The 26325-nt window shown below is 50.3% G+C and overlaps 1 protein-coding gene across 4 annotated transcripts in view; it reads right to left on the bottom strand.

Annotated features, from left to right (window-relative positions):
• The window catches only part of EPHB2 (EPH receptor B2), a gene marked incomplete at both ends in the record, with an annotated part of 185769 nt that extends 177762 nt beyond the window's left edge, over nucleotides 1-8007 (bottom strand). For all 4 annotated transcript variants that reach the window (XM_079698729.1, XM_079698730.1, XM_079698731.1 and 1 more), the window contains one exon: nucleotides 7947-8007. In XM_079698729.1, the coding sequence (XP_079554855.1) occupies nucleotides 7947-8007 (61 nt within the window). The remainder of the gene's footprint in view (nucleotides 1-7946) is intronic.
• Between the last annotated feature and the right edge of the window lie 18318 nt (nucleotides 8008-26325).

Below are 26325 nucleotides of genomic sequence, written 5' to 3'. Positions count from 1 at the left end.
GGAATGTGGGCCTAGGGAAGCCAGATTGTCTGACTTTTCACAAAGCCAGAAACAGGATTTCTCTGTAAACTCTCTTGATTTTTAAATGTTGGCTAAGAATTCAAATTGGATTGACGCTCTCTGGGCCTTGAGACTGGCCTTGGGCTTCAAGTTTGCTCTGGCCACTGACCTTGTGCAAGTCGTGTTATCCCCCCGGGCCTTAGTTTCCCCATCTCTAAAATGGGCCCCATGGCTCCTGCCGACTTACTGGGTTGCTGTGAAAACCCGATGAGCTAACGGGTTTAGAAATACAAGCTACGAATGGCCCTGTGACCGTTCCACAGCCTCAGTTCTCTGTGGAGGCACCCCTTACAATGTAATGAGTTAACACCCGATTTGTCTAAGTTAGAACAACATTATTCTGACCATTATGACAGAGATTGCATTTTTATGGCAGGTTTGTGAGTTCCAGAACCCTCCCGCTTGCATTATCTCAGGATGTTGATGGAGTCAGAGCTGGATAGCTGCCTTGGAGACCCTCGCCAGAGCCAAGCATTTCCTCTGAGCCAGGAGATACATTCCAGAGGCCACTTGAAGGGCGGTGAAGAGCATGAGCTTCAAAGTCCTCCAGACCTGGGTTCAAATCCCTGCTTCCCACTCCCTAGTTATGTGTCCTTGGGCTAGTCACTTTCTGAGCTTCAGTTTCCACATCTGTAAAGTGGGCATAATAGTAAAAGCACTGGGTAGGCTGTTGGGGCAACTGCATGAGATGACATATACAATGCCCTTAGCAGAGCTAAGAGCTGTTATCATTATCATGTATGGAAGTTGGTGCCTGGCAGGCACAGATAGGGCCAAGAAGGAGGGCACAGCTATAGAAGACCTTGTCCCTTTCCTAGGATTAGGGAGGCTGAATTGGGGTGGGGATGGACCCTTGAGGAAAACCTGGATGGGAACCAGAGAGGCAGGCTAGAGGGGCCTTTCAACTACTCAGCAAAAGTTACATAGACTCAGAACTTAACTCTGAACCTTTGGCTTTTTCCTGGGGTTAAGTGAAGAGGGGGAGAGCTGGAGAGAGAGTCCCCTAGTAAAACAGCACCCACGTCCCCCTACTCTGAATCCGGTTTCCCACTGGTTTCGAAAAATAATAGCCCCCGTTAATATTTACTGCGTGCTCATCACACATGAGGGACACATTCAGTCTGTCAGCTTCATCTTTCATGGATTAACCCATTCGTTCCTCACCACCACCTCAAGAACTATTATTATCCCCATTTTGGAAGTGACGGAACCAGGGCTCAGAGAGGTTAAGTAAACTGACCAGAGGACACAAAGTAAAGGACAGTCTGACTCCAGACATCCTTGTAACCCCCAGGCTATGCTGTTTATGGAACAAGGGAGAGAGTGGTCAGGGCTTGCCTGAAGGGCTCTGGGATTTCAGAGAAAGGAGCAAGTACTCCGGCAAGGAGTAAGGGTGCTGGCATTTCATAGTAATGACAACTGATGAATACGGGCACAGCCGCGGGTCAGGCTGCTCTGCTGGCCACTGTATACAGGACCTCATTTAACCCTCACCACGAGCCTCTGACAGGCAGTATCTCCCGTTGACAGATCAGGAAACTGAGGCTCAAAGAGTACATCACTTGCTCGAGGCCACAGAGCAGACAAGGTCTCTTCCCTGAGGATACCCCTACCCCCAGGGGACTGCAGCGGGGCTGCAGATGGCTCCAGGAAGCTCACGGCCCAGGCTGAGGTGGTCTAGGCAAGCCCCCCAGGTGACACAGGAGCACTGGGGAGACAGGTGTCCCCTCTCCACCCTCCGGAAGGCACCTGCTTTAAAAGGCCCTAAAACCCTAAAATGCTTTCAAGGCAGCCTTATCAGACAGCTCATCCCAATCAGGAAGCTTCCAGGTGCTGTCACGATCAACGGCCCACTCCACCCCTGAGAGGTGTGCAAACATTCTTCCCTGCCCTGCCCTCCCCCAGCCAAGCCTCCCTCCGTTCACCAGCAGGCAGGCAGCCTGGGCTGGTGGGCACTAACTGATTGATTTCACTGCATTTCAGTCTTTTCCAGTTTCCTGCTGAGGCTTCTCTTCCTCTTTCCCAGGAGTCCTGTGTTTTATCTTAGGGCACTGGGTCGGGGGGGAGGCAAATCTGCCTGCCCAATGGAAAGACCTGGGGAGTAAGTTAAAAATACAGATCCCTGGCCTCGATCCGGATCTACCTAATCTCCAGCTAAGTCAGGCGAGCAGGCCAGGCCACGAGATGGGACGGGGCCTCGGTCAGAGGTGCAGGCCAGGTCCACCTCTGCCAGGAGGCCATCCTGGTCTCACCCCTCCACCCTCTGAGGGAGCACAGCCCCCCTGCCTTGTCCAGCCCAGGCCTGTCACCAGCCAACTCCATCTGCTCCTTCCTTTAGGGGTCTCTCTGCCTGCAGGGGTTTGACCTCCAGCTCACAGGTGAGCTCTGGGCAGGCAGAGATGACAAGCTGGTACCCTGGGCCTTGCTGAGTACCCAGCATAGCTGCCCAGAGAACCTGCCCCCATCCTGGCTTTGGGGCTGATGCAAAACCTTGATGAAGTGGCGGGGGCCAAAGGCACCAGGAAGGACAATGCCCTGGGAGGGACTGGGGCCGCAGCAGGGCAGGGGGGCTGGCAGCAGGGCCACGGGGCCAACCTAGGACTCAAGCCCCCTACTGTGAGCCTGGGTATAGGCTTGTGTTTTCACAACTGTTTTGAGAATCTTCTGAAAGCTAAGGCCCCTCTTCCTTGGAAAATCCACATTAACATCCAACGTTCTATTATAATTTCAGGGTGACCCCAGAGCCCCACAACTAAGAAGGCCTGTGGACTCCAGTTGAGAGCCCCCCCGCCCAGTTCCCTGCCATTGTAAGAACCAAGTATTTGCCCCCAACAGGGCCCTGAAGAAGGAGGCAGAGATGGGGCTCCGGGCCTGCCCACACTTGCGGGGTCACCATCCCAAGGCTGAGGAGCAGTTAGGAGCCTGTGCGATGGGCTGGGGGAGACACAGAGGGCTGATTCGTTGCCTGAACAATCTAAATGCCAAAAAGCGGGGGCGGCGCAAATTAGGACACAGCCATCACTGACCACACCCACAGGCACTCCAAGGAAAAGGGTCCTGGTGGGGCTGAGAACAGCCTCTACTGTACATAGCCACGTGCCTGACATTTTATGTGGGTGTCCACAAGAACCCCTGAGGACACAGTGTCCAGCTCCTTGCCCAGGGCACACAGTGTGCAGTGCTGGGATTTGAACCCAGGTCTGACTGCCCAGAAGGCTGTGCCTTTTCTCTACTCCACAGTCAGTGAAGTTGACCAGCCTTGTTTCCCACCAAAGCTGGAATCCCTTCTCCCACCCAGCACCTGACATGAAGGAGGTGCCTGGTGACTCTTTTAAAATATATAGATGGATGGAGGAATGAAGAAGTCAACTTGCTTTTGAATTCGGGCTTTAAATCTAAGCCCTGATTTCCTGGCTAAGACGAATACATGAAAGCAGCCTCCTTTAAAAATGAGAAGCAGGAGAAATAAACATAAAAGAAAAACCAATTCTAAATTAATCCACTGAAGGTCGCTGGGTCTTAGATAGGTAATGCCTAAGCAGAGGGCTGGGCTGGGAGTGGGAGAGACAAGAGGTGTATGGCAGGGGGAGGGGCAGGCAGGCTCCCTCAACCCCTGTAAGAAGGGGGACTTACCTAGCACGTAGCTGCTGCTGGTCCATTTGAATCCTTAGCTCTGGCTGAACTGATCTCTTCATTATCCCCATTTTCCTGCATTCTGGACCCCTGCTCACATCATCCCTATGCTTCTCCCTCCTGGAAGATTTCCTTCATCTCCCCAGCCAGATGACTCTCTGCTCCATCTCTGTATCATTCTCCGGATACATACTGTATAACACAGTATAATATGTTCATTCATTTGTTCACTCAACCTTCATTCATTCATTCAACGTTCCTTAGCTGATTACGTCTTTCCGTTACTGGGCGCTATGTGACTGGGCTCAGTTCAAGGCACTGGGCTGCCGTAGCAAACATGGCAGACAAAAACCTCTTCCCTCCTGGAGTTTACAGTCTAGTGGGCAAGATGGACACTAAACAAGGAAACCAACAAATCTCTGATACCATTTCAGATGGCAGTGGGTATTCTGAAGTAAAACAAAGCAGGAGAGATTGAAAGTGTCTGAACTGAGCCTGTTTTAGATGAGGTAATCAGGGAAGGCCTCTGGGAGGTGGCATTTGAACGGAGCTCTTTTTACCACAACTGTGGACACAAAAATGAGCCAGATGAGCTCCCTCAGGGAGCTCAGAGTCTAGCAAGGAAGAGACAAGCTGGCCTTTTCTTGACTGTGTAGGACAGGGTCTGGCTCACCTGAATATCCCACACACTGAAGCCAGTGATCTTTCCAAAAACAAATCTGGCCAGGTCCCTCAATGTCTCAAGAACGTTCAATGGCTCCCCACTGCCCTCAGCATCAAGTCCAAACTCCTCAGCCTTCCATCCGAGCCCTGCTCTCCATTCTCAGCCTCATCCCCCTTTGCTGCCCTCAACACCCATCTCCCTCAGATACACCCAAGTAAGTACCCAATCATCATGCCTCTGTGTCTCTACACACGCTGTTTCCAGGCAAAGAATTTGCCTCCTCTTAGTCCCAAAGTTATAACCTCCTTAACTTTTGGGAACACTGTTCATTAATGTGACAGGTGGCTGACAAAGTTCTGTTGCAGAGAGAATGGGAAGTAAGAAAATGAGGCAAAGAATAAAGCCATAAATGACAAAGTAACCGGCTTCCATCAACGGCCTCTGCTTTCCCAGGTGGTTTACAACTTCCTCCTGGCAGCACTTGGGATACACATACCACATTATATCTTGCCAACTGTTTCCCCATCAGTTTGTCCCCTATCTCCCTGCCCGCGCCAGGAGCCAGCACCACACCAGCTAGAGAACAAGCTCCATAAATATTTGGAAACCAAAAGAACAAATGTACAGAGGAGATCGGTTTTCTCTAGACTTCAACTTTTGGATTCCATCTAGTGGCTGGTCTTCTGTTGGACATGTCCCTAGCGCACTTCCATCCTCTCCAAGTGCCCATGCCAGATGCTCCAGACTTGTGTTTCCTTTGGAGGGTCTCATGGTTTGGGGGAGATAGAGATACTGAAGTCACCATCCTGACACAGGGACCCTCCCCCCCTAAAAAAAAACCACACACCCTCTCTCCTCTCTCAGAGGCTGGGGATTTCCTAGACCTTAACACTCAGGACAGCCTTGTTACTACAGGGCACGAGGAGGGGGAAGGGCCAGGAGTGGTGGCCACACGTCTCTGGGTACTGGGAGCCCCAGGGGCTGCCCTCTCATCACTCCAAGCTTCAGATCTGTTTTTACAGACTGTGCTGCTCCTGGGAGGATCCTGTCTCTTCTGGTTGTGTCAGGAACAGCACTGCCTATCCCCATCTTCCATCCCTATCTTCCATCCCCCAGAGGCCACACAGTTCTTCAAGGTGACTTTTTGCCATCCATTATCTGGTCTGAATCTCACAAACACGCCTAATCATTGGCATGATTACCCTCACTTGACAGATGAGAAAACTGAAGCTCAGGGAAGGGAGGTAGGGTGCATATGATGGAATCCTAGATTAGGTTGAACATTTTAGACCCAGAGAAGCTGAGCCCCCTTATAGGGAAGGGAGCCGGCCCAGGGTCCCATAGTAAATGAGAAGTGGGGCCTCTGACCTCCACCTCGCACGACCTTCCTCTCCATTAGGCCAGCTCCTTCTTAACCCCTAATGGATTAGACTCCTTAGTGTCCAGGGGGCAAAGGAAGAGCCTGAAGCGAGGTCTGGGGTGCCGACCACAGCCCTCCTCCCAGCCTGCCCCCAAGTGGCAGCCCAAGCAGCCATGCCCTCCTGTGACGTCAGCACCCGATCAGCCCTGTGTCCAGGGTCCAGGGTCCAGGGCCCTGGGTCGAGTCTGGCCAGAGCCCACCAGATTCCGACCACTGCCTCCCAGGGCCATGACCAGACAGACATGGCCCTTCCATCTACCCCACGGTAATTAAAAACACACCCAAGCCTTTTCCAACACGAGAGGGGCCAATTTTCTTCCCCTCCAGCACCGCTGACTACAATCCGAATAGCAATATTTATGCCAAGCTCCCCATAATACTGTAAACATCCCAATGTATAGCGGGCCAACGCATGAGTCATTTCCCCAAAGCCAGAGCTAATAAGTGGTACCTCAGCCATATTCCAGGGAGCTCCCACCAGCACCGGGCCTCAGGGCTGCACTCCACACCCAGGGCCCGTGGCACCCTTGGTGCCCCAGTGGCCCCACTCCGGGAAACCTCAGGCAGCCGCCAAATCCTCCAGGAGCCAGAGGACAGCTGTCTCTGTGCCAGAAACTATGGCTGCCATCCAGGGACACCCCTCCACCCCCTGAACTGCGGTCACTAAAGCACTCATTACTGAGAAACTAAAGTTATAGCACGGTATCCCCCATTGCGCCTTTCCCAGAGGCTGCAGCCTCCATGCCTGGTCCGATCAGGTTTTTTTTGTTTTTGTATTTTTGGGGTTTTTGAGCTGCAAGAAGGAAAGGGGCTTCACATCATCCCCAAATGGCCCGAGATGAAGATACCCCTCAGTCCTATGGTGGCAGAATCCTGGAAGAGGTCACCCTGTTTAGGGACAAGAAGACCCAGCAAAATGAACAGAGCACAAGCTTCAGAGACTTGAGATCCCCATTCTATTTTTATCACCCAGCGACCACAGGGTGAGACACTGACTTTTCTGAGCCTTAGTTTCCCTTTCTACTAGAAGGAAGTAAGATTCATACCCACCTGACTTTCGTGGAAGACTTATTTTGGGGAATCCAACAAAACTGTGGGTGGGAAAGCACTTTGTAAAGCTTAAAGTACCTTGTCAACTGTGCAGCACGTTGTAAACCACAGTACTTTGCATATAGTGCAAAGTACTTCATAAACTGTAAAGCGGTTTGAAAACTGTAAAGAGCTGTACACATGAGAACCATTATCCATATTCCTTTCTTGCCCTACAGGCTCGTCCATTTCTGGTGGACACACCCAGACCCCACTAACTTTCCCTCCAGAGCAAGCTGGCTCAGGAGACTTGGCAGACACCCTGACCCCTTGAGGGTCGGGTGGGACCAACACACGAGGCTATGGGGAGACGGCCCAGAGACCCTGGCCAAGGCCAACACATGGCAAGAGCATCTGGTCCGGCCCTGGCGGCAGCTGGAGAGTTCCCGGGGCTCCAGCGGCCACTCTGAGCTCTGCCGCCAGCGGGGCGGTGGCCGGCAGGGGTGCCCGGAGACCCCGCGCAGCCAAGAGATGCCCACGGACCCATCCCCCCCCCCGTAGTCCTCCAGGGGAGGGGACCCCATTGTAAGCCGCGGGCGATGGGCAGGCACCAGAGCGGGGTGCTGGCGCGCTCACTTCCACTCTGCCAGTCCCCGCTCTTCGGGGCTCCGACCCCATCCCGGGGGCGCGGACCGGGAGCCCCCACCCCAGCCAGTCGCGGTGCCTTCCTCCCTCCGCTCCCTGCCAAACTTTCCAGCCCCAACTGCGCGCCGGGCCCCGCGGCCAGCGCCCCTCCACCCCGTGCCGAGCAAGGCCAGGCCCGCGCGCAGGGGGCGGCCGGGCCGGGGGCGGCGAGCGCGCGTGGGCAGTCCCCGGCCCTGGGCGGCGCTCGCCGGGCTGGCTACAAAGCCTCCGCAAGATGGTCCCTTCGCCTCCTCCTGGCACAGTCAATCAGCGCCCGCCGTTCCCGGGCGCCCGTGGGGCCCGCGCCTCCCGGCGCGGCCGGACACACCTCCCCGCGGCCACCTGCGCCCGGCGCGAGCCCCGGGGCAAACTTTGCGGGCCGCCGGGCGGAGGTGGGCGCCGGCGGCCGCTCATGCCCGGCCGCTCCCCGCCCCCATCACCCGCCCGCCCGCTCACCTTCCACGGCGGCGAGCAGCGGCAACAGCAGCAGCGCGGCCCCCAGCCTCCGCAGGGCCATGGCTGCGCTTCCCGGGGCCTCGGGCCGCGGCGCCGCGGGGCCCGGGCGGCCCGGGCGGGAGCGCGCGCCCCGGGCTCGGGGGGCCGGGGGGAGCGGCGAGGCGCGGCGCACAGACAGCCGCCGCCACCGCGCAGCCAGCAGAATGAGCCATCCAGCCCGGGCAGAACGGGGACCCGGGCTCCGCCAGCGCTGGGCGCGGCCCACCTGAGCCGCGGGCGCGGGGGGAGCCCGGCCGGGCCGCCGCTCCCCGCGCGCGCCCGGGACCCCAGCTGGCCGCGCGCGCTCCTGGAGCCCCAGCCCTCCGCGTCCTCGGGGCCACCCGGGGGCCTTGCGGGCGCTGGAGCACGGAGCTGTCGCGCGCTCCGGCGACTGAGACGCCGGGCTCCCCCCGCGCAGCAGTGGTCTCTCCCGGCGCTGTGGCTCCTCCAGATAAAGCAGCGATTTCAGCCCAAATGTTTCTGAATTTTTATTGAATGCTGCAAAGCCGGAGAGCGTCTGGCGCGGCTGACAGGGGCAGGGAAAGGGGACCCTGGGGGAGGGCGGGGGAAGGGGCTGCCCAAAGCGGGGCGGGCTCTACCTGTCAGGGCCGGGAGTGCCACCCCCCTCGCCTCAGCCCTGCCACCCGGGTCCCTGCAGCTCCGAAAGGGACCGAACTGCAATGAATGAAAAAAAGAAGGGGGGGTGGTGTGGAGATGGGAACAAAACAGGCGTCTTTCCCAGGCGCTGGGGCTGGGCTGGGGCCTCCGCCTGGGAGAGTGGGCCTTGGCGCTAACACTGGGGCCTGGGGTGGGGGGGTCACTCTGGCAGGGGCGGGCCGGGCCCTGGCAGGCAGACCCCAGGCCTACCCTCCCTGCCTTGTTCTGAGCGAGCCCACCAGCCCCTCCCTGTAGCCCCTTCTGTCTGTACACTGGATTTCTCTCTCTCTGTTCATCTTGTTCCCAATGCAGTTTGGGGGTGGTGCAGATGGGGGGGTGTCTCGGGAAGCCACCCCCGCCCCCATGGAATGGACCTGTCTGTGCAGCCATGGTTTTGTGCTGTGGCTGTCCCTTCAGGGAGGACACAACCCCTTGTTCCATCCCTGCTCTGACAGTCTTCATCACCATCATCATTAAGGGCTTTGCTGAGGCTGATGGTGGCCGAGCTGCAGGGGGGCTACAGGAATCACCCAGTCGGGGCCTCTTGCCTTTGGTAGCCACACTCCTGACAAACAAGACTTAACCAGGAGCTTCCTGCCCTGTGGAGTGGGTGTCAGTGCCCAGTGGAGGAACAGACGGTTTAAATTCAATCGATGCCACCCAGACCTCTCCCATCCCTTTGTCCCACAAACTATCAAAACGTCCCAGCAATACCCTCCCTTCAGGCCCACCCTACAGTTCACACCAAGAAAAGGACACCACAGACTCTGAGACCCCACTTGAGGTTTGGAAAAGTGGGTCATCTTTAGAAGCTTCAAGGGTCCAACTGAAATGGGCATCAACCTGGAAGGTCCCCAGGAGGAAGTGGGCCAGGAAAGCTGGGAGAGACTGCCTGGGAAGCAGACAGAGCAGAAGTGAGCAGAGATAGGAAATGAGGTGGGGGGTTGCCCCCTGTTAAGCTTCAGACTCCTCCTTGGCCAGGGTCAAAATCCACTGGGGTGTGGCTGGCCTTTATTTTTAGTCCCTACTTCTCAGACTTTTCAGGGAACCCAGGGTTTGGGAGACCCTGAGCTTGACCCATCCTGGGGCAAGACTCCCTCTCCTGGGCAGAGAGGCTCCAAACTATTGCACTCATCAGTGCCAACATCCAGGTGCCCCACCTTTTCCCAATTCAAGAAATATTTTGTGAGCACCTGTAATGTGCTGGGGGGATGCAGCACTTCTGTTGTGTTTCTATCCCCTGGGGCCCTTGTCCCCATTTCCCCACCCCATTGGTATTTCCCTCTTTGATTCCAAATAAGAATAGCAGTGGCATTTATTAAGGACCTCGTACCAGGCGCTGGGCTAAGCTTTGTTTATACAATGTTCCCCTTAATCTTTCAACCCTATGAGGTAGGTGCTCACCTTTTCAGTTGATGAAATTGAGGACCAATTTGTCCAAGGTCCCACAGCAAGTCAGAGCTGGGATTTAACCCCAGGCCTGTCTGACCCCAACACTCATCCCCCCTTGTGCCTTTCATGGACACAAAGAGCTCAGGGAGTCATTTGTCGATTTCCCACATCCCCTTTTCACAGGTAAGGAAGCTGAGGCCTAAAGACGGAAGTGACTCACTCAACATTATATAATTAAATGGACATCAATCCAGGGCAGTTAACTGGCTAAAAAGGAAAATAGTGATAATAATCAAATAAAGCCCCCTTCTCTCCCATCTTTTTCTCCCCACACATTATTTTATTCCCCATTTGGGAGCCCATAGTGTGGCTGGGTTTTGCAGTCTGGCGAGGCCCCTCCTCACTGGTCTCTGTGGCAACTGCCTTCAGCTGTGCCTTTGTCCCAGCTGTGCACTCCACCTGGTTGTCCTCTCCACGCTAATGGCTTGGATTTGCCCCCACCACCACCACCACCACCAAGAGTTTTAATTGACATTGGCCTCACCCCCTCAGACTGTTTGCACTTGTTATCTGTTTCCTGAGAGATGGTTAGCCCCATGCACAGCAGCCCATTGCTGGTGTCTCAGATTGTTTGTTTCTAATTTGCATCTTATCTCTACCACCCCTTCAGACTGGGAGCTGCCTGCAGGCAGTGCAGGGACTCTGAACAATATACTCCCAGGGCGGGAGGCCCCAGAGAGCATCTGACCCAATCCCCTCCTCAGCAGAGGAAGAGGCGGCTTAAGCTTCATTTGTCTAATGACAACAGCTACTGGCATTTGCAATCACGCTTTAACAGTTTACAAAGCAGTGTTCACACCCATCAACTCGACTGATGCTAATTCAACCAGCCTATCCTGCCAGCCAGCCTGGCAGCAGTGGGAGCTCCACTTTTCAGAAGGGGAAACTGGGGCTCAGAGAGGGAAAAGAGTACTTGCCCAAGGACATACGGCAAATTTGGGGTGCAGCTGGAACTAGGCCTTCAGTGATCTGACAGCTTTAAATCAAATTTGATGAATAAACATTAATGGGGCACTTCCTACAGGCCAGTTACTGGGGAGGCAGGGACACAGCTGTGGACCTGCCTGACAAGCCCCTGCTCTTTTAGAACCTACATTCTGCTGTGTAAGACCTATATATGGACAAGATAATTAAGATAAGGATAAGTGCTAGGAAGACAACAGGCGATGGGACAGTTGGTGACTGAGAGGAGGGGGCTATTCTAGCCAGGGAGATCAGAGAAGGCATCTCTGAAGAGGGAACATGAGAGCTGAAAGCTGGATGACGGGGAGTCCATCATGTAAGAGTGCGGAAAAAGAGTTCCAGGTAGAAGGAACTGCAAATGCAAAGGCCCTGGGGTGGGAATATACAGGGTACCTTCTAGGAATAGCAGCTGAAGCATGGCAAACAATGGGAGTGTGGAGGAGATTAGGTGGTGGAGGAGGAACATGATTGTATTTTAAACACAGTGGGGAGCCATCAAGGATTATAAGCAGAGAATGAACTGATCTGAGGTAGAGGAAGCAGTATGAGCGTGGTTCAGCAGGGCCCGCGGGCAGCCTGGGTGCTAATCCATGCCACCATCCTCCTGGTCTAGGGGGCTGGCCGGGCCTCTATACCCCTAGACGGAGACTCCAGGGTATGTCCATGCCCTTCTCTAACTTGCTGTGTGAGCTTGGGCAGGGCACCCACCCTCTCTGAGCCCCACTTGCTACAAATGAAAATGCAGGCATTGGCCAAGGTGGTTTCTCGGAAGCCACTTTCAGTCCTGACTCCCTCAGTGTTGCGGATTCAGTGGGGACAGCAGGACCTGTGTCCTCATCTCAGCCATACCAGGGGATGCTAATGTGTTCTGGGTCCCCTCAACTTTCCCTGAGACTTTCCTCCAGAGGGGGAAGGTGGAGGGGCTTCTGAAAGGGAAGTGCATTATGCTGAGTGACAGCCTGGAGAGAACAGAGGTCACCTTTCAGTGTACCTAGGTCTCTGACTCCTGTCCCAATGCCCCTTCCCTGCCCAGGTGCAGGACTGATGCAGGCACATGGCCAATTGTAGGTCAGACCCACCTGGAGCCAGTGCCAGGCCAGGGGGAGTTTCTTAGTAGAGACTTGGCTCAAGTTCTAGTTCTGCCACTAGTTTGTTGTATGACTTCAGACAGGGCCCTTCCCCTCTCTGGGCCTGTGCTGGCAGTCACAGATCTACCCTCATGAAGCTCAGGGCCCAGCACTGTCCAATAGAATACAATACAAGCCCCATATGTAATTGTTAATTTTCTAGCAGCCACATTAAAAACATAAAAAGAACCAGGTGAAGTTAATTTTAATATATTTATTTAACCCAATATATCCACAATATTATTGTTTCAACATGTAATTAATGAACTATTTTACTTTCTTTTTTCATACTAAGTCTTTGAAGTCTGGCGTGTATTTTATATTTCTGCATCTCTCAGTTTACCCCCGCCACATTTCAAATGCTCAATAGTCACATGTGGTAAGTGGCTAGTGGCTACCATATTGAATAGCATAGATTTAGACATTGACATCAATAATTACCAAACGGAGTGAAAAGTGCTCTTTTATAAAGACTGTTCAAACCTTTCAGGGGCGCAGAGAAGGGAATCACTACCTCTGCCTGGAGAAAGATGGAATGCTTCCTGGAGGAGGTGACAGTTGAAAGACAAAAAAATCTTATTGACGGCTAATATCTTTCCTATCCCTTTTAAGAAAAGTTTTTCTACCTTATGATAAAAGTAGCCCATGCTCATTGGTAAAAGTAAAGAAGATACAGAAGAGTTAAGAAGGGAAACAAAAACTACCATAATTTCTCCAGCCTGAGAGGCATTGTTAATGTTTCAATCCATTTCCTTTCAGGCATTTTTTTAGGCACAAGTATTTTGCATATAACTATAATCTTGCTGTATGCACAGTGCTGTGTCCTATTTTTTTTTCCCCACCTAGCACTGTAGAGCGAGCATCTCCCTGGGTTGTTAAAGACTCTCATGCAACACTATTGCTATTGGCTATGTACTATTCCAGGTAAGGACTGGCCATAAAACCTTTGTGCCTTCCTGCTTCACCTAAGGGTGCCTGCAATCCCAGCTCCGCTTTGGATGCCCCTCTGAACAGAGGATGCGGGGATTGGTGCAAGGAGCAACCAGGAGGGTCAGATGCCCTGAAAGCCATGCTGTGCCTCATTCCTCACTGCCAGTCCTGGGCTTTTGTGGCTTGGAACTGGAGAAGGCTGGGCTGGGCTGCAGCTCCGAGCAGCCAGTCTCCCCACTGCCACCTGGCGGTCCTGGAAGTGAATGCACCCTCCAGGAGCGCAGCACCACCCAGGTGGCCTGTGTCAGGAGGTGCCGGGGTCCTGGGTTTCCACTTTTTTTAATATATATATATAAATTTATTTTATTTACCTATTCATTTTGGCTGCTTTGGGTGTTCATTGCTGCGTGAGGGCTACTCTTCATTGCGGTGCGTGGGCTTCTCATTGTGGTGGCTTCTGTTGTTACGGAGCATGGGCTCTAGGCACGCGGACTTCAGTACTTGTGGCACTCGGGCTCAGTAGTTGTGGCTCACGGGCTTAGTTGCTCCACGAGCATGTGGGATCTTCCCGGACCAGGGCTCGAACCCGCGTCCCCTGCATTGGCAGGCAGATTCTTAACCACTGGCCACCAGGGAAGTCCCCTGGGTTTGCACTTTTGACCCCTGGTCTCTACACCACTCTGTGACCAGCCTTCTGCAGTGGAGGGCATCTGAATTTTTATTCTGGAGTAGGGCTTCCTTCCTGCTCTCATTCTGAAGGGTTGTAGCTTTGGAGAAAGACTGCCCAGGTTCAAATCCAGCTCTACTTTTTAGGAGTCTTGTGACCTTGGGTAGCCACTCCATTTTTCTGTGCCTCAGTTTCCTTATCTGTAACATGGGATAATAATAGTCTATCCACCACAGTAAGTGCTCGATGTTTTAATTATTTGATGTCAGAGGGAAACTAAATGCAAAGTATAGAGGGTGGATCTTATTTAGTCTCATCCCCTTTCTCTAGATCTCTGCTATTAACTTTCCAACCCCTGGAAGGTTTTCCTGAAACTCGAAATCTCCAATTGAGCTACTTTCCTGCCCAAAAGTCTTCGGTAGCTCCACGCTGCTCCTTGCAATAAATACAAATGCCCTAGCCTGGCATTCAAGGTCCTCGGGAACAGGACCCAGCTCACCTACCCAGTCTTGTCTCCCATTTTTCACCTTCAGGTCCCCTTTGCTCCAGCCAAACCGTTGTCCTCAAGACTCCAGGGGCATCCTCCATTTTCCCACCTCCACGCTCCTGTCATACTCACCTTCACTTTGGACCACATTTTCCCCATCCTCCAAAGAGCTCATCACATACCACCTCCTCCAGGAATCCTGCCATAGATCTACTCCCCCACTCCAAAGCTCCACAGCATGCTGATGGCACACATGTCAATTTCCTTCATCTTGTATTCTTGTAAATAGCCTCATGGGATGGAGAGAATCTGGGCTTTGGGGTTAAGGGAGGTACTTGTTCAAATCCTGTGTGACCTTGAGCAGGGAGGATACTTAACCTCTTGGAGCCTCAGTTTCTTTCTATGTAAATGGTCCTAATCCTTACAGGTTTGTTGAGTGTAGAAGGAGAGGACACAAACAAAACACCTGCCACCTGCAGATACCTGTGAGACGTTAGTTCCATTCCCTGCTAACTTATGGCCCCTCTAGATGGGAAGCCCCTTTGGGGCCGGCTGCATCCTGTTCACCTCAGAATCCCAGAGGGCCTGGCACATGTGTCCTGTGTAAGTGTTTGCTATAGTGAATCGAAACTTCTCTCCCACCAACACAAAAAAACCTTCTTGGCATTGGAAACAGGTGGTGAAATGCTATTCAGTATCTGTGAGCCATGGGAATTAACACTCAGAACCACAGTCACTTCCTCCTGGCAGCTGGGAGGGCCTGGATTATCCAGCTCATAGCCGAGGGTCCTAGAAGGGGTATTGTTCTGGCTTGCACTGGGCAGCCTGTCTCCACAGCCTGTTCCACCCATCATTGCTTTGATCCTTACAACAGTCTAGTGAGCCGGGCCGCCCTCCCCATATTATGGTGGAGGAAACAGCAGCCAAGAGAGGATGTGACTTAGCTAAGGTCACTCAACAGACTCGTGAATGTTGGGCTAGGTGCCAGGTGTCCTGACCCCCAGATAAAGACCCTTCTGAGGCTGTTGCTATGAAGTGACACCAGATTAAACGTTAGGAGGCCTGAGTTCAAGTCCTGATGCCCCCATTTACTTTCTTCATGGCTTTGGGTAGTTGTGTCACTTCCTGAGCCTGTTTCCTTGTGGCAAGGGGCCCTGTTGGGAGCTGAAAGGAATCGGGAGATAGGAATTGCTTCTGGAAACTGTGGAGTGTCGTATCCAGGTAAAAGGTTGTTACAGTTGACCGCCAAGCCTGATACAGGATGCTTTGATCTTTGCACCACATCGGGAGTACACAGGGTTTTTATGGCTGCTCGCCTGGCCGGCTCTTTCCCAATTTGCCGCTCTCTTGGAGTTTGAAAGAGCTGTTTTGATAGGTGCCTGGCAACAGGGGTGCGGTACGGTGGGGCTGCTGGACAGGCAAGCTGGGTGTGGCCAGGAGAAGGCATTGAAGGCCAGGAGAGCTGCTCCCTTCCAGAAAAGGCTCAGAGTGGGATGGGCACTGGGGTTGGGGAAACCCACAGAAGGGTAAATCATTCTTTAAGGACACTTGTACGTGAAAAGAAGTCATAGAACCAGGTGCAGCTGAGCTCTCCAGTATAATAGTGAAGTCCCATTAGGACAAATTTAAATAGGACCAGGCACAAGGAGGTGTTCTAGAAGCTTTTACCAGATGGATGAGTGGATGGATGGATGGATGGATGGATGGATGGATGGATGGTTAGATGGATGAAGAGGAGGGAGGATGATGACAAGCAGGCAGGCTTCCAGGAGGTGGTAACATATGAGCCGGGAAGATTCTCTGGATTACAAGAAATTGACTCAGGAGTTTTTGGAAGGACACATCTGGCAATCAAAAATAGGAATCTCTACTCTATGATCACGTGTTAATGGAACACGGCAAAAGACTCAGGAGACCTGAATGTGACCTCTGATTATTCAGAATCTAAGGCATCTCTAACCATTGAGATAATGATAGTAATAACAATAGCTGCCAGGGGTTGTGCTGAGCATTTTATAAATGTTGTCTCATTCACCTCTTGAAAGATTCTCCCAGCATGCTTGCTTGAGGCATTGGTTCCCTTTCTTCTCTCTGCAGCTTATTCCTCTTTGCATGCACTTTGATTGCCTGACTGTGCTTCCCGGGAGAAACTGGGATTGGTCCAGCCAGCAGCTCAGCCCAGGGTGGGCACAGCATTTATGTCACTCCCTGGGTCCCTGGTCAGTCCAAAGTCCTCTGCCCTTGGGTCTCATGGGAGAGGGAACAGCGCTGCCCAGGGTCTCATGTGGGTTGGGGCAATGTCAGGATGAGAACTCAGATCTCCTGGTGATTTTCTATCTCTGGGCTGGGATGAGAACAGACATCTGGGGTCCAGGAGAGGTTCTGAGAAGAGGGAAGGAGAAGGGGATTGAAGTAGTGGGGCTGAACTTCCCAGCCTTCCCAGACTTCTCTTGGACAGACTCTGTTCCTGGGAAGAGGGCCTCAAAGTGCTGTGCCCCAGGGCAAGTGTTTGATATTGGTGATGACAGAACCCTAGAATTTTTAAACTCGGAAGAGCCTGACATCAACTTCTGCACCCCTCTCAGTTTATAAATGAAGAAACTGAGTCCCAGAGAAGGAAAGTGACTAACTCAAGGTCACACAGCAAGTTAGTGGGTGACAGTGGTGAGGTGTTCTCTGGGCTATGGAGCCGACTTGGCAACTGGCCTCAGACTTCCAACCACGGAGCTGGGATAAGGAGCTCAAGGCGAGTCCAAGGAGACCAGGAAGGTGGTTTTCATCCTTCTAACACCATCTCGAATGCTGTGCAGAGCTCAGCATTGTAACTGCCGGAGATGGCATTGGAAAGTAGCCAGTTTTTCAATTCTACCCATTAACTAATAGTCTATTATTTTCCTCTGGGATTAATTTTTAAATACAAATAGCATGTTTTATCACACAATTGAACACTTAACATCCACCGATGGCTGATCTCTGGGCAGGGGCCAGGCCTTCCGTCCTCCAGTGGTTCAAGGGGCTCAGGCAGCCCCATGGGAAGGCAGGCATGGGGGTACACGAAGGAGGAAGTTTACACCTCTTGTTCCTAAGTTCCAGTCCTGCACCTTACTCATGATATATTTGGGAAGGGCGAGCAGGAGGGTTGGCATGAGGGGACAATGGTTGAAAATCAGGAGCCAGTTCTCCTTGCCCAGGACATTTTCCTCCACTTAATTAATATCACAAAGGGAAACTGGGTCTGCATTGGATTGTGGGGATTAAGCAAATGAAGCCATGGAAAGGGAGATTTCTGAGCTCCTGGTTGTTCTGGCTGCATAAAGGCCTGTCCAGAAAACACCCACGGAGGCCAGGGCTGGGACTAGGGCCATGGGGGAGGCATTTGGAGGGACCCTGACTTAACAGGGCCCATCCTGGGGCCAGAGCTTCTAGAGGGAGTCTGGGAATAGGTTTTCCTAGCCGAGAGGAGCTTGGACTGGTCACCCTACAGGAACTCGGCCATAGAACCCAGAGCTTAGTTCTTCTTCTCCAAGAAGACAGAGGCATAGGAGAAAGGGTGAGGACTTTGGAGTCAGAACTGGGTTCAAATCCCTGCTCTGCTACTTACTGGCTGTGTGACGCTGGGTGAGTCATTTCACCCCTAAGCCTCGGTCTCCTTATCTGTGAAATGGGGGCAATGATAGCACCCTCATAGAGTTACATAGAGTTGATGTAAGGATTGAATGAGATAAAGTCCATTAACTGCCTGGGATGGCTCAATAGTGCCAACTCTGCCTCCTCCTCCACCTGCTTCATGTGGGATGACTGTAACAATAGTTCATGTAATATAATAACATCAGTAATATAAATAATATAATAACATCAAGCTATATGTCATACATACACACATATATATTTAATATAACAGTGAAAAATAATGTAACAGTGAACACTTGAAGAGCACCTACAAGAAGTGGGAACTGTTCTGAGCTCCTTATACACATCAGCTCATTTAAGACTCACAACAACCCTATGAGGTAAGTAGTAATACACCCATTTTATGGATGAGGAAACTGAGGTAAGTTAAGAAACTTACTAAAGGTCACACAGTTTGTGAGTGGCCAAGCCAGGATGACAGGCTGGCTCCTAATTATGGGCTGTGCCATCTCTTACCTTCCTCAGTGGAGGGAGAAGGATGGCAGGTGCCTCAGGGTCAGGAGACCTGGGGTCCAGGCCTGGCTTTCCCTCAGAGTACAGGGACTGGGCATTCTGATCTGGGGTCCCCCGGAGTGTGTGTGTCAGGAGGGACGCATTTGTTGTGCTCCTGACTCTGAGCAGAGCCTGGCTGGTCAGGGGCCCTCATTACCAGCTGTATAGCTGCCATGGGAGGGCCCTGACATTCATCAGGTTTGACCTGCCCATTTTACAATTGGAAAACTGTGGCCAGAGAGGGAAAGGCACCCACCCAAGGTAGCAGATGGAGTTATCAGCAGGTCTCCTGTCTCCCAGCCCAGAGCGTTCTTGCCCTCCCACCGCCCCCTCACCACAGAATTGATTTCTAAACCACCAACTGCCTCACGGGCTGAAAATGTTTGCTGAACCTGAGGCATGAGCTCTGAGTTAGGCCCTGGGGGTGGGGGCCAGCCCGAAAGCTGAACAGCTTTCCTACTTGTCGGACCGCAGAGCGAGGCCCAGACAGAGGGGAGCTCTGGGTCAGGTGCAGAGGAATGGGGGAGGGTATGGAGGGAGGGGGCGGAGAAATGAACAGACCCTGGTCTCTGCCCTCCAGGAACTCACAGTCTGTTGGAGAGGTCAGACCCGTAATAGTGACATCAGCCCCCACCGCAAGTGGCATTTATCAGGAGCTTACCCTGTAGCGTGCATTGTGCTACAGGCTTATATTCAGTCTGTTTGTTAATCTTCACAAGGGTCACTGGCTGTTATAATAATAAGGTATAAGATAATGATATAATAATATAATAATCGCATATAGAATATGATAGTGTCACCTCTATAATAATATCACATATAGAGAATCACAAGACATTTTACAGATAAGGGCATTGAGGCTCAGAGAGGCTAAATAACTTGCCCAAGTTCACACAGCACTACAGCAGGTGAAGGAGGAAGCATTCACCTAGCTCTGCAGGCCACTGAGCCTGTGCTCTCCTACCACTCTGTCCAATACACTAGCCACTGGCCATAGGTGGCTATTGAGCACTTGAAAATTGCCCAGTGGGACTTGAGATGTGCCATAAATGTGAAACACACACTGGATTTCAAAGGCCTGGTAAGAAAAAAAAAAGAATGGAAGACGTCTCATTAATATTTTTAAATTGGTGATATGTCAAAATAATATTCAGGATATATTGGGCTGAATGAAATATGTTATTAGAATTACTGTCATCTATTTATTTTTACTTTTTTTTTTTTTTTTTTGCCATACGCGGGCCTCTCACTGTTGTGGCCTCTCCCGTTGCGGAGCACAGGCTCCGGACGCACAGGCTCAGCGGCCATGGCTCACGGGCCTAGCTGTTCTGCAGCATGTGGGATCTTCCCGGACCGGGGCATGAACCTGTCTCCTCTGCATCGGCAGGCGGACTCTCAACCACTGCGCCACCAGGGAAGCCCTATTTTTACTTTCTTTAACGTGGCTGCCAGATAATTTTAAATGACACACGTGGTTTGCATTATGTTTCTACTGGACCTGCTGCTCTAAACCAGTGCTGTCCAATAGAATTTTCTGCCATGATGCAAGTGTTCTATTCTGCCTGGTCCTGTATGGTAGCCACTAAGTCCTGTGGGGCTATTGAGAACTTGAAATATGGCTATTGTGATTGAGAAAGTGAATTTTTAATTGGATTTTATTTAAATTAATTTATATTTGAATTTAAGTAGCCACACCTGGCTAGTGACTACTGCATTGGACCAGCACAGCTCCAGAGAGTTAGGCTTTTCTGCCTTGTGAAGACAGTTAAGCACCATAGTGTGTTACAGGCGTCCTGATAGCTGTGTTTATACCAGGTATGGGGGTGTACAAAGAGAAGTTCAGTGGCTATTAGTCTCCAACGTAGTTGTGGAAACAGAGACTCAGAGAGGTTTAGAGATTACACAACGGCACACAGCTTGGAGGTGTTAGAGTCGAGTCAAGGTTTGGCCTCAGGAGAACCTTATTCCAAGGCCCAGGCTTGTCCTCGAGATTTGCTGTCTGCTCTGCTGGGGGAACTGTCACCCTCCAAGGCTAACACTGGCCTGAACCATCCCACCCCAAAGCCCTTCCTGCCTCCCATCCCCTTGCCAGAAAACCCCCGACGTGGTCACTTGCATCAGTCTGTCCTCAGGTACTGCCAACACCTGCCCCAGGTCTCTCTCCATCACCCCTTCCCTGCTCTCATCCCTCAGCACTTCATGCTCGAATGCCAGCCACATCCTGTCTCGTCCCATCCCTCTTGCACGCTCACCAGACCCTTTCCATCCCATCCCACCCTTTCCTCCAGGAAGAGTCGCTGCCCTTGCCGGTGGCCTGCTAGATTTCTATGGCTTCTAAGACTTCCCAGTACTTCAGAATGCAGAACTTGAGCTCCCGTCTTGTGTGGAAGCAATACGAGAAGCAGCTGGGCTTGCTGCTGTCCTACCAGTGGGCTGGCTTCCAGCCCTGCTCTGCCACCCCTGTCTGTTTGACTCTAGGTAACTCACTTCTCTCTGAGCCTGTGTCCTCATCTGTAAAATGGAAATAATGACACCACAGGGTTCTTATGAACATTAAATGTAGCAAAGGATGCAAAAAAACCCTGTTAACTGTAAAACGAAATACAAACGTGGGAAATAATCATGACACTCATGATGAACACTTACTTACCAGATCCTCTGCTAAGCATTTTCATGCTGTTTGAAAATATGTCCCCAAATTCTGAGCTCCTCCTCCCTTCAGGAGATGGAGGCTAATTCCCTCCCCTTGAAGGTGGTCTGGACGTAGTGACCTGCTTCTAACTAATAGAATAAAGCAGAAATGATGATATGTGTCTTTGGAGACTTGGTCATAAAAAGGCACTGTGGCTTTCTCCTCTTGCTTGGATCACTCACTTTGGGGGAAGTTAGCTGCCATGTCTTGAGGATACTCAGGTCCATGTTGGGAGGGCCAGGTGGTAAGGAATGAAGGCCTCCTGCAAGCAGCCAGCAAGGAACTGAGGCTCCTGCCAAGAGCCACATGAGGGAGCCAGCCCAGAAGTGGATTCTCCAGCCCCAGTCAAATCTTCAGATGAGTGCAGCCCCTGCCGACATTCTGACTGCGACCCGGTGAGAGGCCCGGAACCAGAACCACCCCACAAAACCACTCATGAATTCCTGACCCACAGACACAGTGAAGTTACAACTGTTTTTTAAGCCATGAAGTTTGGGGAATAATTTGTTGCACAGTAATAGATAACTAAAACACACACATAATCTAGTTTAACTCTCATAACATTAGGATGCAGGCATTGTTATTATCCCCATTTTACAGATGAGAAAACCAGGCTCAGAGAGGAGCTGACACTTGCCTAAGGCCACTCAGTAATGATGTGGTGGACTCAAGACCTCAGCCCTGGTCCATTTGAATTAAAAGCTGGTCTGTGTGGAACCACACGCCAGACATCTCTTAGAGATGCTCCAGTGACTGAATACGGGTCTTTCTGAGCTCCACCAGGACCCGGTGCACTTCCAAGAACAGGGGCTGTAAACTACACTCCTTGGCCCAATTCCCATGCCTAGCAACCAGTAGGTGCTCATTAAATGCATGTTTGAATGAGAGGCAAGGCATTTGGATCATGTGTGGCCCTGGGCAGGTCCCTCGACCAAACCCATCCAAACATTTGTGGGGTTCAGGGCAAGATACAAATGGAGATTTACATGCCATAAATCCAAATATTTTAAAGCTGCACATCAAACTAATTAATAATAAATGAGTTATGACAACTATATGTTCATTATAACAAAATACAAAATATGTGCAAAGCTGTGGTTTCTATATGAGTGAAAGTCAGCCAAGTATCAAAGATGACTACACGTGCCTGGGTTGTCTCTTGATGGGCCGATGATGTTGAGTGAGTGATAAAATAAAAACAGACAGGATTCATAAGTTATTACACATCTAGTCTGTCAATTTTGTTTTTCCTGCTTTTATTTCAGCAAAATCAATAATTGTGTTGTTATAATCAAGATTTTCACATAATTTCTGTTCTGTTGCTAATAATGTGAAATTAGACCACCTTTCTCAAGTCACTGTATTTCTTAGATAGTTTTATTTATTTATTTATTTATTTATTTATTTATGGCTGCGTTGGGTCTTCATTGCTGCACGGGCTTTCTCTAGTTGCGCTGAGTGGGGGCTACTCTTCGTTGCGGTGCGTGGGCTTCTCATTGCGGTGGCTTCTCTTGTTGCGGAGCACAGGCTCTAGGTGCACAGGCTTCAGTAGTTGTGGCTTGCGGGTTCTAGAGTGTGGGCTCAGTAGTTGTGCTGCATGGGCTTAGTTGTTTTGCGACCTGTGGGATTTTCCTGGACCAGGGCTCGAACCCGCGTCCCCTGCATTGGCAGGGAGATTCCTTACCCCTGCGCCACCAGGGAAGACCCTCTCAGAAAATTTTAAATTAATTTCAGTTGGGAAACACTTGCTCTGTTGAGACGTAAGAAGAAATTGTCAATAATATTCGAAAAGCAATGTTTAGATAAGGAAATGAGCCATGAGTTTCACATAGCAAGCTTAAATGTTGTAATGGGATTGCATCTGATAAATTATGATTATTGCGGAAAATATTGCAAACCTTTGAGTTCCTCATATAAATCCTATCATGTATATCTTGAGTTTTACTGTCTCTCAAAGCAATATCTAGATCCAACACTCATGCGAGCGATTGGTGTCATGCTTTAAGTTTGTTACATCTGGAACTTCATATATACAAATTTAAGGATAATATGAATTATTTAATTCTGCAAAATGTTCCCCAGCTGCTCTGTGCATTTTGGATACCATGCCCTTTTTTGTGTACCTCTGGAACCACAAATTGGAACAGGAAAAGAAGCAAGGAAATGGACACTCAGTACCATTGGGAATCTACTGCGTTTGTGCTAAGAGGAAGGACCTAAGAAGTCAATTAGTCTTCTCTCATACTGAAGAGCAAAGGCCTTTCTTACTGTTCAAAGCCTCCCTGTGCTCCAAAGCAGGGAGCATCGGTAACATCAACAGCCATACAACCCACAAGTGTTGGTGGCCTTTGAATGCAGCGATCTTTTGTGTTGAGGACACAGCAAGGGATGAGCAGAATCATTTCCCTTTCCTCCTTGGGACCTGAACAGTGTCAGGCACGAGAGTGTGCTGTGCCAGGTGACCGAGGCTCCAGGATTCCTTAATAAATTGTTTGCACTGTGACATGCAGGTCTCTGGATGACTCATGTGTGGCCTGGTGGACCATGGCTGGTGCAGGAGCTGTGCAGAAACCGAGGGTGTTTCAAAACGTTCACAGCCATTGCTGCTACACCCAAGCTCATGTTCACTTTCTTAGTCATTCATCTTTTTGTAATTATTTTATAAAATGTTCTAAGACAAATACAATGTGTTTCTCTCATTTCCTGTAGTGTACGGTACTTTCCTTTAGTACCGTTGCTTTATGAAGCATTGACTGTCATTTCAAAATAGAATTTTATGTATTGGCATCTATATCATTGTAAGTTATGAAACTTTTTTTATTATGGTAAAAAAATCATAACAAAATTTACCATCTTAACCGTTTTTAAATGAACATTTCAGTAGTGTTAAGTATATTCACAGGGTTGTGAAACAAATCTCTTGTACTTTTTCATCTTGCAAAATGGAAACTCTATGCTATTTCAACCCCCCATTCCCCGCCCCCCACTCCCCAAAGCCCCTGGGAACCACCCTTCTACTTTCTGTTTCTATGAATTAGACTATTTTAGATGCCTTACTAGTAGTAATTCATTTTTATTGTCTTTATAAAACGTTCAGTCTGCCACAGATTGGAAATTTTAAAAGCCAAACGGTCCTTTGCAATAGATAGTTTGAGAGCACTGCTTACAAAATGCAGGGCCTAGGGACAGGGCTTCTCTTGCCCAGGTAGGTCTAAAGGCATTGCTGGTCCACTTCACTGGATCTTAGTTTCCTTGAGTGTAAAAAGGGGTGATGGAGCAGCAAATGCTCTGAAGGCCTGGCAGCCAAATCGCTCTGGGATGCTCTGGTCGCTGGAATTCCCCGTGTCAGGACTGGCTGTCCTGCTGGACAGCCGCCCTCTGTCCCCATCCAGTGGGCCCTACTCCAAGTCCCATTTCACGCCCTGAGGAATTTTTTTTGTCTGCACTGACACCTGGTTTCCTGCCTCTGCAGTCACAGAAAAGCCTTCTCATGGATGACAACTTCCACTGCTCATGTCTTGGCCAAAGGTTCACGGCATTTCTCCACTAAATCCACATTCCTCTAAAGTTGACTGTTGCTCCTGTTTTCCATGATTCACACTAAGGCTGAGAGGGACAAGATGATATTAATGAGGACACAACCGGGGAAGAGCACCACATTCTAGAATTTCAGAGCTGAAAGGGACTTGATTCTATTTGTTGTCTTATTTTATAAGTAATATACAATCACTGCAAAACAACCCCAAAAGGATATATTTTTTAATCACTCATAATCCCAGCACCCAATGATAACATCTTTAACATTTTAGTGAATCTTTTGTTTGTTTTTTTAACATACATTTTAAAGCAAAAACATTAATAGGAATGTGCTACCTATATTGTTTATCATCTGCTTTTCCCAGTCAATATTTTTCTACATCTATATATGCACTGCTATGTCATCAGTTTGAGTGGTTGCTGAATTATTCCATTGTGTATATCTTTGGCAATTTCCAGGACCAGTGTCCTTAGATTGGACACTTCTCTCTGCCTGTCTGTCTCACTCTCTTGTATAAACAATGAACAACATTCAATGTTTTCATTATTTCCTTACAATAAGATCCTAGAAGTGAAGTGTTCTAGGCCAAAGGATATGCATACCATATTTAGAAGACTTTGGCTATAGGATTTGACAATTTTGACTAATCACTGTCATCAACAGTATCAAGAGTGCTGGGGCTTCCCTGGTGGTGCAGTGGATAAGAATCTGCCTGCCAATGCAGGGGACACAGGTTCGATCCCTGGTCCGGGAAGATCCCACATGCTGCAGAGCAACTAAGCCCATGTGCCACAACTACTGAAGCCTGCATGCCTACAGCCTGTGCTCTGCAACAAGAGAAGCCACTGCAATGAGCAGCCCACGCACCGCAACAAAGAGGTAGCCTCCCGCTCGCCACAACTAGAGAAAGCCTGCGTGCAGCAACGAAGACCCAACACAGCCAAAAATAAATAAATAATTTAATTAATTAAAAACATCATACTGAAACGTATTTTGGAGCTTATCCATCCAGCCCTTTACTTTGACAGATGTGAAAACAGCCACAGAGGGGGAAGAGCTTCTTCCACAAACAAGTTAGGACAGACCAGAATGGTAACCAAGTAGTTGATGCCCAGGTGAGGATACCAGTTTCTGCGGTCCCTTGAGTTGACAGAGGAAGATACAGGGTTAGGAATGGAGAATGGAAAATGGCCCTCCTGTGGTCCATGACACTGTGTGACATTATATAAGTAACTCCTCCCACCCAAGGCTCAGTCTTCTCACCTGTAGTTGAGGAGGTTTGATGAGTCAGTTGCCCAGATCTTTCTCAGCTCTAAGATTAAGGCTATCCTGTCATCTCCAAGTTCCTTTCCATTTCTAATAGTTATAATGAAAATCTTGCATGTGCACAGCCCTTTATGGTTCACAAAACATTTCTGTGAAGTAGAGAGGAGAGGTATTGTCATTAATGCCATCTCACAGATAAGCAAATGGAGGCTCAGAGAGTTCAAATGGCTCACTCTGTAAGAACCATTATAACTTCAGACAGATGCCCTAGTCACCCTCGGAAATGCCTTTTAACAAGACAGTGACCTCGAAGCTTTTCCTACATAGGAACCCTGGACCCACCAATAATATCTATCCACCTGTCACAGACTTTTCATTC

This window comes from Hyperoodon ampullatus (genome assembly GCF_949752795.1).
Source record: "Hyperoodon ampullatus genome assembly, chromosome: 2".
Lineage (NCBI taxonomy): Eukaryota > Metazoa > Chordata > Mammalia > Artiodactyla > Ziphiidae > Hyperoodon > Hyperoodon ampullatus.
The sequence above is the reverse complement of the archived record's forward strand: the minus strand, read 5'-3'. Positions and strand labels throughout refer to the sequence as shown.